Here is a 13528-nt window from a genome sequence, read left to right on the forward strand (position 1 = left end):
ACCTGCAGGTGCTAATGCTGAAAACGGAGGTGCCGAGAAAAAACTGAGGGGAAACGACACCCTGGGCTTGCAGCGCAAGCACCACTTCAGTCATGTGTCTGTTTGTTTGTCTAAGAACTGGAGGTAATTTGCAATGAAAAGAAATAAAAGACAAACCCGCCGGCCCGCGCCTCGACACACCTCAGCGCCGCCGCCCTCGCCTCACGCTTTGGGCGGGAAAACGGTGTGCGGCCGCCAGGGGGCGCCGCGCCCGCCCGGTGGCGGCGAAGCGCATGCGCCGCGGCGGGCCGGGCCGGGCCGGGCGGCCATGGCGGCGCTACTGGAGCACGAGAGCCAGATCTTCCTGGACCTGTTCCACAGCGACGGGCTGGTGGTGTGCGCCCGCGGGCTGGGCATCGACCGCCTGCTCCTGCGCTTCCTGCGCCTCTACAGCGAGCCCGCCAGCCTCGTGCTCGTGCTCAATACGAGCCCCGCCGAGGAGGTGAGCGGGGCCGCGGGCCGCGCTGACAGGGAGGCGCCTCCCCGCTGCCCCCATCGTCGCCTACCTTATCCCTCCTTCTCTCTCCCGTCGTTTCATCGGTGTCATCTCCCGTCTCATGCCTCCTTCCCCCCCCGCCTCGCTGTCCCCTCGTCCTTGTCACCTCCGCTGTCTCTCCTGGCCCCCCGGCGTGGTCGCGGTCCCCTCCGACCCCGCCGTCCCCTCGCGCCGCCGCCATTTCGCGCATCGCCTCCCTCCTCCCGGCCGGTTGCGGCCGCCCTCGGTCCCCGCGCTCGTTCCCGGCTGCAAATGGGGGTTCACGTCGCTGCCACAGCTGTGGTATTTAAGATGAAGCTTGGCCATGCAGCCTGCTCTGGGTGCCGGTGCCTCCGGGAGCAGCTACGGGTGCGAAGAAATTCTCTTTAGGTCCTCTCCTAGTCCCTGGTCCTCAGACAGTGTTAAAATCGCGGGCTGTCTGAGCAGGATCTCTTAAAAGTGTAAGAGAAAGGCCTATGATAAGCTTTTCAGAGTACCAAAGTTGCTGTGAGTGTCAGTGACTCATATTTGCTCATGTTTGCTTTCCTCACTGACATTGGGAATATATCGGTTTCTAAATCACCTAAATGGCCTTGAAACTAAACAAAGAAGAAGGAAAACAAGCAGATAATTCTGGTAGTGATGATACTGTTTCTCATAGTATAATGTTTTAATTTGTTATGGACAGTTCTTCAAATTTAATAGAGCGCATTTTTTTGTTTGCTTTGTTTTTTGCCTCCATTTCATCAGTTATCACACTGAAGTCTTGTGTTTTCACGATGTTTGGTGTAGGAATATTTTATTGATCAGCTGAGGTCAGAAGGAGTTGTTCACCTCCCTCGGCGTGTTACCAATGAAATCACAAATAATATTCGCTATGAAGTTTACACACAAGGTGGAGTCCTCTTTGCAACAAGTCGGATCCTTGTGGTTGATTTCCTCACTGACAGAATTCCTGCAGACCTCATTACTGGTAAGAGCTTAATGAGACAGCTGCTCTATGGATAGTGAAACGTAAGAGGAAGGAAAATAAGAGGTTTTTGACTGTTATCTAGGTGCTAACATCTTGTTGATGCCTGAATATCACTCAATATCGAATGCATGGAAGAAAGTAAATTTTTGATTTAAAAACTGCCTCCCTCTTTTTAGTCATGAGAATAGTCATATGAGAGGTGTTAATCTATAAAATATTTTGAAGGGCTGTATGTATGTAAAGGGACACGATTGTTTTACACTTTTCGTATTGCCACTGGAGGTCAGTGTGCCACTAGAGGTCTTTGGTACAAAGTGCAGCTCCTTCGTTTAAAGCTGTGATCACACTGTATTGTGTAGGAGGTCTGTGTATTGCCAGTGTGTCACATTATATGGAAGTAAAAAAAAAAAAACACAATAAAAACTTGTAATAGTGTTTCTTGAAGAATTACCATGGTAAAAAGAAACTGTTTCTTATGGATTAGGTTTTTATGATTATGTATTAGATTATGATTTATGATTAGATTTAGATTATGTATTAGATTTTTTTAATCACTGTAGAATCATGCATAAATTAACAGTTGATAAACCTGTAAATTGAGCTAACTAAATGTAAAATCTAATATAAATCTAATATAAAATATGATTTCTGTAATACAGAAGAATCATTCCTGGTAATTTTGGCCAGATACAAATCATGGAGTAAATACAATACTTATGATGGTATATGTCAAAAGTACCATTAACACAGTTCTGTTCTGAGGGGATTCCGTGGTCCCCAAAAAGTTTGAGCCACTAAAATTCAATATTTTATAACTTGAAAACTTCTTATTTTGCAAGGCATTTTGGTGTACAAAGCACACAGAATCATTGAATCCTGTCAGGAAGCATTTATCTTGCGACTCTATCGCCAGAAAAACAAGCAAGGCTTCATTAAAGCCTTTACAGATAATGCAGTTGCATTTAATACTGGCTTTTGCCATGTGGAAAGAGTGATGAGAAATCTTTTTGTCAAGAAACTTTATCTGTGGCCGAGGTAAGACACTTTTTTTATTTCACTGTCGATAAACCTAGCAAAATTCATTAAGATTTTTCCTAATAAAATGAGCTATATGCAATCACACTGCTAATTTGTGTCTCCCTTGTTACATTCCCAAACAAATTTCGTTCAATTTTTAATAGAAAGAAGTAGTCCTTCTCAAAGATAATGTATTTCTGTAAGTATCTTTGAAAATAGACCCCCAAATATGAGGCTTCACCTACAGTACACGCATCCTATTAGCGAATAGAAATCGCACAGAAAGTGATGTTAATGTCTTAAGGAAAGCATCACTTATTAAACAGATAATTTAAGCCATGAAGTAACAGGAATACAGACTATGAAATCCAGCATTCTTGGAAGTGTTTTCTTTTAACTGTGGTGGAGTTCCATAGCTACCTCTTTCTACGTAGAAGATAGTTTTGTGTGCATGTTTGTTTTAAGTCTTTCTCTAATTTTACACTTTATAGGAAATTGCCAAGTTTGTGGTAGAGGTTCAGGCTCTCAGGAGTAAAGCTACAAATGAAACTGGGCACTTTACCTTATTACTCCTTCAGTGCCCCTGCACTGGGCAGCTGGTCTACCTGATTTTTGCTTTAGTCCAGTCTAGAATGTGATTTACTGTGTTTTGTGTACTGTTGTACTGCATTGTCAAGAGTTTAACAGGTTTCCTCTCAGCATTACGAAGAAGCAGAAATGTTGTAACTACCGTTATGGATGAACACAAACTCTGTGAAGTTTTCTCCCTGCTTTTGAGCCATAAATAGACCTGAGAGTGTAGGCTGGGGCAAAGTAACTGCCTGTTGAGTTTCAGGGCTCAGTCTCTTCCCTGTACCTTACTCTGTTAGTAGCATCAGCCATATGTACTTGTAGAGACAAATTGGCTGTAGAGGCTGTGTTGTAACAAGGACCTGCTAATAATAAACAAGCTGGGGAATGCCCAGGATCCGCTAGTGGATCCATGGGATTCTAAAGGATTTGTAAATGAATGTGGTTTTCTTCCACAGGAGATATTTTTGTTTGTATGTTGGGATGTGTTATCTCTGATTATGGTGTAGAATCTAGCACAGTAATTCTTCCTGGCTCATTCACCACCACTGTAGGCTTGTATGACTGGAATAAGTACAATCATGGTCTTGGAATAGACACTTTCCTAGGTTTTCCATAAGCACTGTTGCAATCTTTGCCTCTTTATCTAAAGTTTGATTTTTGTATTTAGTTTACTTGCGTACATCTAAAGCAATTGTGATCTTATAGGAGCTTTTGAATAATTATGCCATCAAGCAAAACCCTTCAGGTGGAACTTAATGTGCTCTTTTTCCCTTTAGATTTCATATAGCTGTTAACTCATTTTTAGAGAAGCATAAACCTGAAGTGGTAGAGATACATGTCTCGATGACTCCTAGCATGCTTGCCATCCAGACTTCTATACTGGATATTTTGAATGCATGTCTGAGAGAACTCAAACGTTATAATCCAGCTCTGGAAGTAGAAGATCTATCTTTAGAAAATGCTATTGGTAAACCTTTTGATAAGGTAACTGTTTTGTTTATTTTGCTGTGTCTAATAATAATGTAAATCGTCTAATTAATTTGTAAAATGAATAAATAACCAGCAGTAACCGAATATTCTTGGATGACATTTATTACTGGTTCAAGGACAGAAACTGTGTTAATTTGTAAATGGTGATGTTATAGCTGCCAGCAGGATTTTTGGCTCATTAATATTCTTCCTTCATTTGCAAAATTGCTGCTTTTCGGACATCTGTTTCAGCATTGGTGCTTCTTAGTGCTGTGATAGTTCAAATAGTTATTGATACTGGTGTAATTTTAAAAACTTCAATGATAGCCTAGCTACACAGTGTATTGTATTTAATTTATAATTACAAATCTCAAATTGAAGTCTGATTACCTTGCTTTACTATTATGACTATTATTTTATATGATATCATTTGGTTATTTTAATCTAAAAAATGGCTGTCACTTTAACTCAAAATATTTTTAGAGATAAGTGTACAGTAGGTGTTGGTTTGGTTGGGTTTTTTTTCCTCTTAGGTTTTCTGCTCTTACCTTCCTTGTTGGGTCAAGAGCTGCGCATAATATGCAACATACCCTTGCATGCTTTATCCTTGCGACTCTTTATATCTGTCATTAATTGTGTGCCTGTTATTATTGGCAGGGTTGCAACATTTTATATGCATGCACTTTTTGTAAGATAAAATCATAAACTTCAGCCATTGTTGTGAACCAGAATTACTTTTTATCCTGATTTAATGGAGAACCACTTCATATGAGGAATTCTGTACTTCACGTATGAAGCACATGACACTGTGCTTTGTAGGTTCATCATATTTTGAGTATGAGATGACATTATATTGTTTTCTTCCTGCCATAAATAAAGATGCTAAAGAAAAATACCCAGTGAAAGCATGAATGATACAGATATCTGCTAACTCCAAATATGTTACATTGACCTTTTTTTTTTAAAAAAAGTCAAAGTCAATCGCCTGTAAAGAAAGAAAAAGCGCATTCCTTTTTCCATTACTGTAGCACGTGTTTGTCATCTTGAACTTTACAATTTATTTTTCTAGACAATACGGCACTATTTAGATCCTCTCTGGCATCAGCTTGGAGCTAAGACCAAATCCTTAGTCCAGGATTTGAAGGTACTCCGTACTTTGCTGCAGTATCTAACTCAGTACGATTGTGTCACTTTCCTTAATCTTTTGGAGTCACTGAAAGCAAGCGAAAAAGCCTTTGGTGAAAATTCAGGTAAACATTGAATAACTGTACCAGTTAATGCATGAAAAAGTGAAGTGTTGATATTTTTAATTAACACTCCCAAGCTTATGAAGGCATCTAATTAGGTTTTATATAACTAGCCATAAGGACGTAGGTTTTTATTGACAGATAATGCTTTCATCTTCCCACTTAACTGCTGTTACTTAGCAGTGTGAGATTCACATCACATTTCTGCCTTCTATTAAACTAATAATTACATAGCAAGCAGATAGCACAGCTATTTCACATGAGATGAGAGATTTGGGGCTTCTATTGGAAGGGGTTGAAATGTGTATTGCAAATGTGAAACTGCTTACATTTTATTGCATCCTTAGGGTGGCTGTTTCTTGATTCCAGTACTTCCATGTTTGTAAATGCTCGAGCCAGAGTTTATCGCACTGCAGATGACAGCCTGAATAAAAAAAGAAAAGTTTCTGAAAACAATGATGTGAAGAAAGAAAATGGTACTGATCATTCCTAATTTTAAGTTTGACTTTGAAAGAGTTGCATGATTTTGAATACTCTGCGTATATTTACTTGTGTTATGGTTGCTTATATGTTCTCATAAGACCCCAGTCTGCTAGCTGGAATATTTTGAGACATAACAGTTCAAAGAGTGTACATTTTTTTAAAAAAAAAAAAAAAAGAAAGAAAGAAAAAGTTAAAACAGAGTCACAAGAAGAGATTTTTCTCAGCTTGCACAGTGCTTCATCGAGAGAGCTGTTATGGGATTGTTCTTGAACTACATAGTTTGTAATCTTGATCCTTTCGTTTCTTGTGGGAAGGTAGGAGATTGTCACTTTTATAAACAAAATATTTAAGAGTTTAAGAAGTGAAGAATGATACTATTTTAACTTTTTTATCATTAAGGAATTTATCTCTCTTACAAGTATTTCTATAAAAGTGTTCTACTGCATCAGCACAAGCTGAAAATGTAGACCAATGAACATCGTATTTGCAAACAAACCAGGATGTTATTAACACCTAGCCACTAATTTAAAGTTACAAAGAGTGTTTTGGTTATAGATGGTGCTACATTCAATCTTGCTTTATTTCAGAACTGAAAAGGGAATTGGTTCTGGAAGGTAACCCAAAATGGGAAGCTTTACGGGAAGTATTGAAAGAAATTGAAAATGAGAATAAGAACAGTGAAGATCTTGGTGGTCCAGGTGGGATAATATCAAATGTCATTTCACAATATAGCTCATTTGCTATGTGACCTTTAAGAAAAGAAGCCTAAAAAGGAGCCAGATGCTTTACTACGGTCATATTAATGCGTTAGTTTTAAATATAATAATTCGTGGATTTAAGATAAGGACTTTACCCAAAACTAGCTGCTTGTAAAACTGAAAAAAAGTACGTTTTAAAATATAGCTTTTCCTGAAAGAATACTGGAATTGACTGAACATTGTCACCATTGGTTTCTGCTAGTATGTCTATTTGATGGAACCTGGTTGATTTCTTCTATACCATCCTGTTGCTGTTCCATGTTGCTTTCACCTTGCACACTTGTCTTTTTTTTTTTTTTCTCCTCCCCCCCCCTCCAATCCAATAGTCTGATGGCTGCTGCTTCTGCTGAAGTGCTTGTGTGAGTGTCTCTGAACAGTGTCATGGAGGAGACAAAGTAATGTGCCATAAGTTGGGTATAAAGTTACTATCTCTGAGTAGCTTGATGACGTGAGACTCAAGAACCAGAAGTAGCAGAAGCTGGTCTGTAGACACGGTTTTCCAAACGTAGCGAAGTCTCTTGCGGACAGGTTTTTTTATAGCTATAGCCAAGGAAATTTCCTGCAGACAGGCTAATGAGGTGGTAATGTTTCCTCCTTTTAATTTTCTTCAATTTAGTTGAAGTTCTAGAAAAACATAAAAAATCCAAACCCCAAACAGTCTTCACCTTCACAAGAAAATTAGTCAGCTTTTATCCATTATGCAGAAGGCTTTTCGTGGGCATCGTAATTTAGTTTTTAAGAATTTGACACGTGGGCTCCGTGGGGGTTAGGATGTGGTAGGTCTGGATTTAGGAATAGCTGCTTGCATTCAAATTCCTATGCTAAACTGTGAACTGCAGCCACTTCCAGGTTGATACATTTACCTTTCCCCTTGCCCTTATAGTTGAAACAGGATAGAAAGAGACAATTACCTGCTCAGTATATTCCAGTAGGAATCAGGAGATGTCTTTTGCTGTGGTCTTTGTTTTAACAATGTTGCAATGTGTATACCTTCCAGCCTTATAGAGCAAGTAACATAGAAACAGAAATGCTTTGTGTCTGTGGGAGCTGTTTAGCTCTGTAACGTAGTCATTCCTCAACTGTCCAGGCAAGCATTGCTTCTTTCCATTGAATGAGGGAGAAGAAGCAGGGGCTAGAAGAACAGTAATCACTCACTTCTCAAAGTCAGGATGTTATAAAGTGCATGTTCTGTCTTATACCATTTCATACACTCCTCATCTGCACCTGAAAAGCTGCACTCATTCTCCAGGAGGTGCAGTTCCTAGGATACAGAATAAAAGGCAAGTGTGTTTCTAACTACCTGCTCTGCTGCCTTTCTTATTTTAGGTCTTTTCATCCCCTTACATTTCACCAAGTTTTATTTTGGGAAATAGTAGGGGCAAAAAAGTGTTCTTTTCTGCTACCCACGGTGTTCTGACTGTGGATAAGAACTGGCTCTCTCACCTAGTGCTGTAGGAGTTTATCTGAGTCAGCTTATGGAGAATTGTTATTCCAGGCTCATAAACGTCAATGATGCTGTGTGAAATGTGTTTTCTTGAAGTACTTTTAGACTCCTTAATGCAGCTCACAGGGTGAAAATTAGAACAGGCTCTAACTTCTGTCTTATTCTGTAATTTTAAAAAATGTTGTCCAAATATTTGTTATAATACATGCTATAACTGCCTGTTTCAAATGGTCAGAAAGAAAACATTACTGATTTAGATGGTATAAGAATAAGGAATGAGGAATTGCATTAATCTTAACCTTCGATAAATTTGTGCTACAAAACATCGTACAACTTGACTGTCCCCAGAAGTTCAGAGTAACTGCAGCTACCAAGTGTAAAGGCATTTGATCAGTGCACTTATAGGATCAAATTTGCTGGAGAGATTTCTTGTATCTGATTTTTTTTAAAAAAAAAAAAGTACAGTGCAACAGATTATAAACATAATATTGTTTCTTAACTACAGGACAAGTGCTTATTTGTGCCAGTGATGACCGAGCTTGTGCACAGCTCAAGGAATATATTACTGTTGGAGCAGAAGCTTTTTTAATGAGGCTGTATAAGAAAACCTTTGGAAAAGATGAGAAGGCTGCTGAAGTGTGGAATAAGGATAGAAAATCTGCCAAGGCCAAAGGAAGTGCCAGAGCAGACACAGGACCTCAAGCCAAAAAAGCCAAACTCAAGGCTTCTTCAAAAGAAAATAAAAACAAGAAGCAACAAGACCGGACTTTAACCCAAATGATAGGGAAAACTGAGGAGGAAAATGGAGAGAAGGAGTTGGAGGTGGAAGTACACCAAGAATTAAGCAATAACCAAGAAAGCAATACTGAGGAGACTATTACTGAAGATTTCCATATTAATCTACCCTCAGATTCTTACTACGGTATCTTCAAAACACCTCTCACTATTATTCATCCCTTGCAGGGTTGCAGTGATCCCTATGCACTCACTCGGGTACTGCAAGAAGTGGAACCCAGATATGTTGTATTATATGACGCAGAACTAAGTTTTGTTCGGCAGCTGGAGATCTACAAGGCAAGCAGGCCTGGAAAGCCCTTGAGGCAAGTTAAGTGGGTGATAACTGGGAATGTTGTTGGTCTAATTTTAGCATTAAAAGCAAAGAAAAAAAAAAAAAAGGCACTTTTGGCAGTTAACCCAGAACATGCTTCTAATGATTTTAACTGCTTTTAATTCCCTTTTAGCCCTCTTAATTTTAAACAAAAGCATGCTGTATAATTTATCCTAAAAGATAGCTTTACTTTCTATTAAAAGAAAAATACCAGCAGTAATGTGTTCATGCCATCTTCTACAAGACCTTTGCTTAGATAAACTTACTGGCAATCCATCTTGGAATTTGCTCTATTCTCATTTAAAACAATATCTTCAGGTATGAATTTTACACAGTAAGGCTAGAGCAGACATGGCAGACTCTCAAAAGTATATTGCATAAGGGTAGTTACTGAACTTTATACAGTTTATTTTTAATTGGCTCATCAGCATGTATTGTAACCATCTCATCATATGCCAAAACGCTTGCTTGAGAACAGGAAAATAAAATGTAGTAAATGTAAAATGCAGGTAGGGGCTAAGAAAATAAACGGAATAAAATCCTATCAGTCTGTTAATATATACCTCAATTTAAAAAAAAAAAAAAGTGCTGAAAACCTGTAGGCAATTAATGCTTGAAGATAGTTATTAATTCTCATATGTTCCATATGAGTCCACACTAGTAGAATAAAATTTAGTATATCTATGTGTATATACTTGTGTACCAGATGACAGCTTGTTCTGTCTAGGACCTGTGTAGGATTCCTTTGTATAAATAAATTGTTCTAAATCTTAAGTGGTGTTTTTTCCTAACCTAAGATGTTTACATATTTTAGTTTGCTATGTATCATGGATACATTCTTTCGGAAAGATTTTAATGGCAATAAGAATGTGGTCTTTGTGTTACTTGCTTCTTATCTTTTTTGAATGGACTCACTCAATCCTGAGTAAAGGAGTGTGTCGTCCCCTCTGGTAGAAGCACAGAATTTCAGAAAGCATATCTGCTTTTGAGAAAGAAAAAAATGATATAAGTATTTTGAATTTGAAACAGGTTTACAGAAAAAAATGCAATGGAATACCTGGTTTTCCTCTTTTTCTTAACTTCTTGGTCATGCTGATAATACTCTTAAATGCCAATTTTTGTTGTTGTTGTTTCAATGGTTTAATTTTATATTAAGCTTTGTGGGTTTTTTTTCTTTCTTTCTTTGTCGAACCTATAGGGTTTATTTCCTCATTTATGGGGGTTCAACAGAAGAACAGCGCTATCTCACAGCTCTGAGAAAGGAAAAGGAGGCTTTTGAGAAACTCATTCGGTAAACAAAAAAGTTCACTCTTTTTGCTATTTACCTGTTTCATCTATTTCTTTCATGTTCACATTTTAAACAGTGAAGTTCTTATTATGTGAAAAGTTTGTATAAACTTCCAGCTCGGTTGCTTTTCAGAAGTTTGAGTTGCCCAATCAAAAATCAATGAGAAATCAAAACCATACTTTTTTTTTTTCTTTCTCTCTTTAATGAAATTTCAAAGGCTACCCAGTACCACTGGTAACTTTCTAACTGTCTAACAATTTTATATGAAAAATGCTACATCTGCAGATAGCATTGCTTATAAGGTATTTATAAGGTTTTTCATGATTTAATTAGTTTTAAGGTCAAAACACTGAATTTTCTTGGACTGACTGGACTGGACTTGGACTGACAAATGCTGACTATTTGCTTGGACTACATCGGGTAGTATTCTTATTGACCATGTCTTCTCACCAGATTATGCTCCTATGACTAGTCACTAGTTCCTTAGTTTGCCCTCTGTATGGAATCTATATAGAATCTAGCCCTAACAATCTGAAAAATCTAGTAATTTGCATTTTTTATCAGATTTGCAGTCAGTGTTAAACGTTGTAATTTTACATCTGACTAAATGGTTTAAAAATATTTGTTAGATTTCTACATTTTAGGTTTTTTGTTGTTGTTCCTTAGAGAGAAGGCCAGCATGGTGATCCCTGAAGAGAGGGAAGGAAGAGATGAAACAAACTTGGACCTAGTAAGAGATGCCACTCCTGCATCCTTTTCCACTGACACACGCAAAGCAGGTCAGCAGTTCCTGAAGTTAGATCTGAGCTGTGGGACAGGCCTATGGTTGGTCTTCCTGTGTTTAAATTGTATCCAAAGATAGGATAAGAAAAATGATGTCCCATATGGCATCTCTGTTGCCTTTCTCTCCATTAACAACAAATTATGATTTTCTTTGAAAATAAAGTATAGGTTAATGAGGTATTTTATCACTAAGACAGCTATTACTTGAATTATTTCTAGGCAGCCTGTTGGCTACAAGGCTGAATAGTAGGGCTTGCAGTGAGCTGTGAAGAACTTAAAACAGAGGTCTGCAGATAGTCAATAGAATTGTTGTCCTCAAGTCTGTAAATATTGTGGCTTTTGATTTTTGCAAGAGGTCCGCATAATCAGCTGGATTGTGGGTTTTGTCTGCATTCTTTGCAATAAACATTTTCCTTTGCTGCAGCTCGTAACTGTTTTTTTCTGGTGGTGGTCTACCTTTTCTGACATGTATACTCTCTCTTCATCTTAACATTTGTGCCCCTGTTTTTCTTAGCTGACATTTTTATCATCCTGCTCTCCTTCACTGAGTAGTCCCTAATGTTTGCCATTAGATCTTTTGTCACTCTATGCTGCAAGCTCTTCCTATGTCCTTTCACAGATTTGAAGAGGGTAAAACATCTACTACAATGAAAAGCCATATTGCTGTAAGAAAGAGCTGGATTTTACAAGGAGCAGTTCCATTATCATGTTTTGTGGACAGCCTTTAAACACATTTTCTTGATGATTCTAAATACTTCTCGGTTACAGTCTGACATTGTCAGCTCCTTGTCAGGCACACAGGGCTGATAGTAGGTGTGCATGATTGTTCTGTTAAACTGCAGAGACTACTCATGGTGTGTATTTTGGTAACTAGAACAGTAAAAAAATAAATGAAGTCTGGGTTTATGGTACTGCTGAAATTGAGGTATAATTTGAGAAATGAAATTTGACCATTATGGCAACACTCAGGAAAAATACACGACCAGAGTCAGAGGTATAGATTGACTATATTTATTTTGATTTTTAGGTGGACAAGAACAGAAGAGTGTTCAGCAAACTATAATAGTGGATATGCGGGAATTTCGTAGTGAGCTTCCCTCACTACTTCATCGTCGTGGCATTGACATTGAGCCAGTTACTTTGGAAGTTGGAGATTACATTTTAACTCCTGATATTTGTGTAGAGCGGAAAAGTATCAGTGATCTTATTGGTTCCCTAAATAATGGAAGACTGTACACACAGTGCATTTCTATGTCCCGTTACTATAAGCGACCGATTCTCCTGATTGAATTTGATCCTAACAAATCTTTCTCCTTGATTCCACGAGGCTCTCTGCATCAGGAGATTTCCAGTAACGATGTTACTTCTAAACTAACCCTACTTACACTCCATTTCCCTAAGCTGCGCATCCTGTGGTGTCCCTCTCCTCATGCTACTGCTGAACTGTTTGAAGAATTAAAACAAAACCATCCACAACCTGACGCAGAAACAGCAATGGCTGTCACAGCAGATTCTGAAGCCCTCCCGGAGTCAGACAAGTATAATCCCGGTCCTCAGGACTTCCTGTTAAAAATGCCAGGTGTTAACACAAAAAACTGCCGTGTCTTAATGAACCACGTTAAAAACATTGCAGAGCTCGTGACGCTGTCAAAGGACAAACTTTGCGAAATTCTAGGTAATTCTATCAATGCCACACAACTCTTCGACTTTATTCACATGACCTACAGCGAAGCAATATCTCAAGGGAAAAACAAAAGATGACTAATGGGGATCGTCCAACATAAGCCATAGAAAAGCATTTTTGCACAATACTTTGGCAAAGTACATAAAATATTATAATAAATGCCTTCTGAGGTAACCAGCTATTTCCTACTATAATACTTTTCCATCAGTTTTAATTCTTGGGTTAATGTTAACAAGGCAAGTTTCATGAGGAGAAGATAAATTGTTTTTAATGGAGAAATGCATATAACTTGTATTCCTCCTACAGCACTTTAACAAATTCTATAGCAACATTGAATACACTCAATCCAGTTCCTCATGAAGCCCATTAGGATAAAGTGCTAAGACTAATTGATCAGAGTGTTTTCTGTAGAGACATCATATGTCTTATTAAAGCTGAAAATGCTCAACATTAGATTAAGGTGTGACCTTCTGCTCTGCTCTTGCTATATCTTGCTTGTTTTTATTAGTGTTATTTTCTGGAAACTGCCAACTTCCAGTTAACAGTGATGAGCCTGTTTGAAATGTAGCATGACCTTTCGCAAGGAGGTAGTTTAGAAGAATGTACTTGGAGTCAATTTTGTGAGTTTTAGAATATCATCACAAACTGCAATTGGAGGGCTATGTTCTGTGTTGTGTTTGTTTACTT

The 13528-nt window shown here is 38.4% G+C and overlaps 1 protein-coding gene across 1 annotated transcript; it reads left to right on the plus strand.

The window, feature by feature from the left end:
* Window positions 1-307: 307 nt before the first annotated feature.
* ERCC4 (ERCC excision repair 4, endonuclease catalytic subunit) lies at window positions 308-13015 on the plus strand. Its single transcript, XM_088524580.1, has 11 exons — window positions 308-481; window positions 1307-1487; window positions 2327-2522; window positions 3854-4061; window positions 5116-5296; window positions 5641-5769; window positions 6364-6474; window positions 8484-9078; window positions 10285-10377; window positions 11041-11153; window positions 12185-13015. Exons 1-11 carry the CDS (start codon window positions 308-310, stop codon window positions 12916-12918), a joined length of 2715 nt encoding a protein of 904 aa, XP_088380706.1. The 3' UTR covers window positions 12919-13015.
* Window positions 13016-13528: the final 513 nt, after the last annotated feature.

This window comes from Tinamus guttatus, unplaced genomic scaffold, assembly GCF_059628265.1.
Source record: "Tinamus guttatus ecotype Peru unplaced genomic scaffold, ASM5962826v1 Tinamus_guttatus_pri_ptg000212l, whole genome shotgun sequence".
Taxonomy (NCBI): Eukaryota; Metazoa; Chordata; class Aves; order Tinamiformes; family Tinamidae; genus Tinamus; species Tinamus guttatus.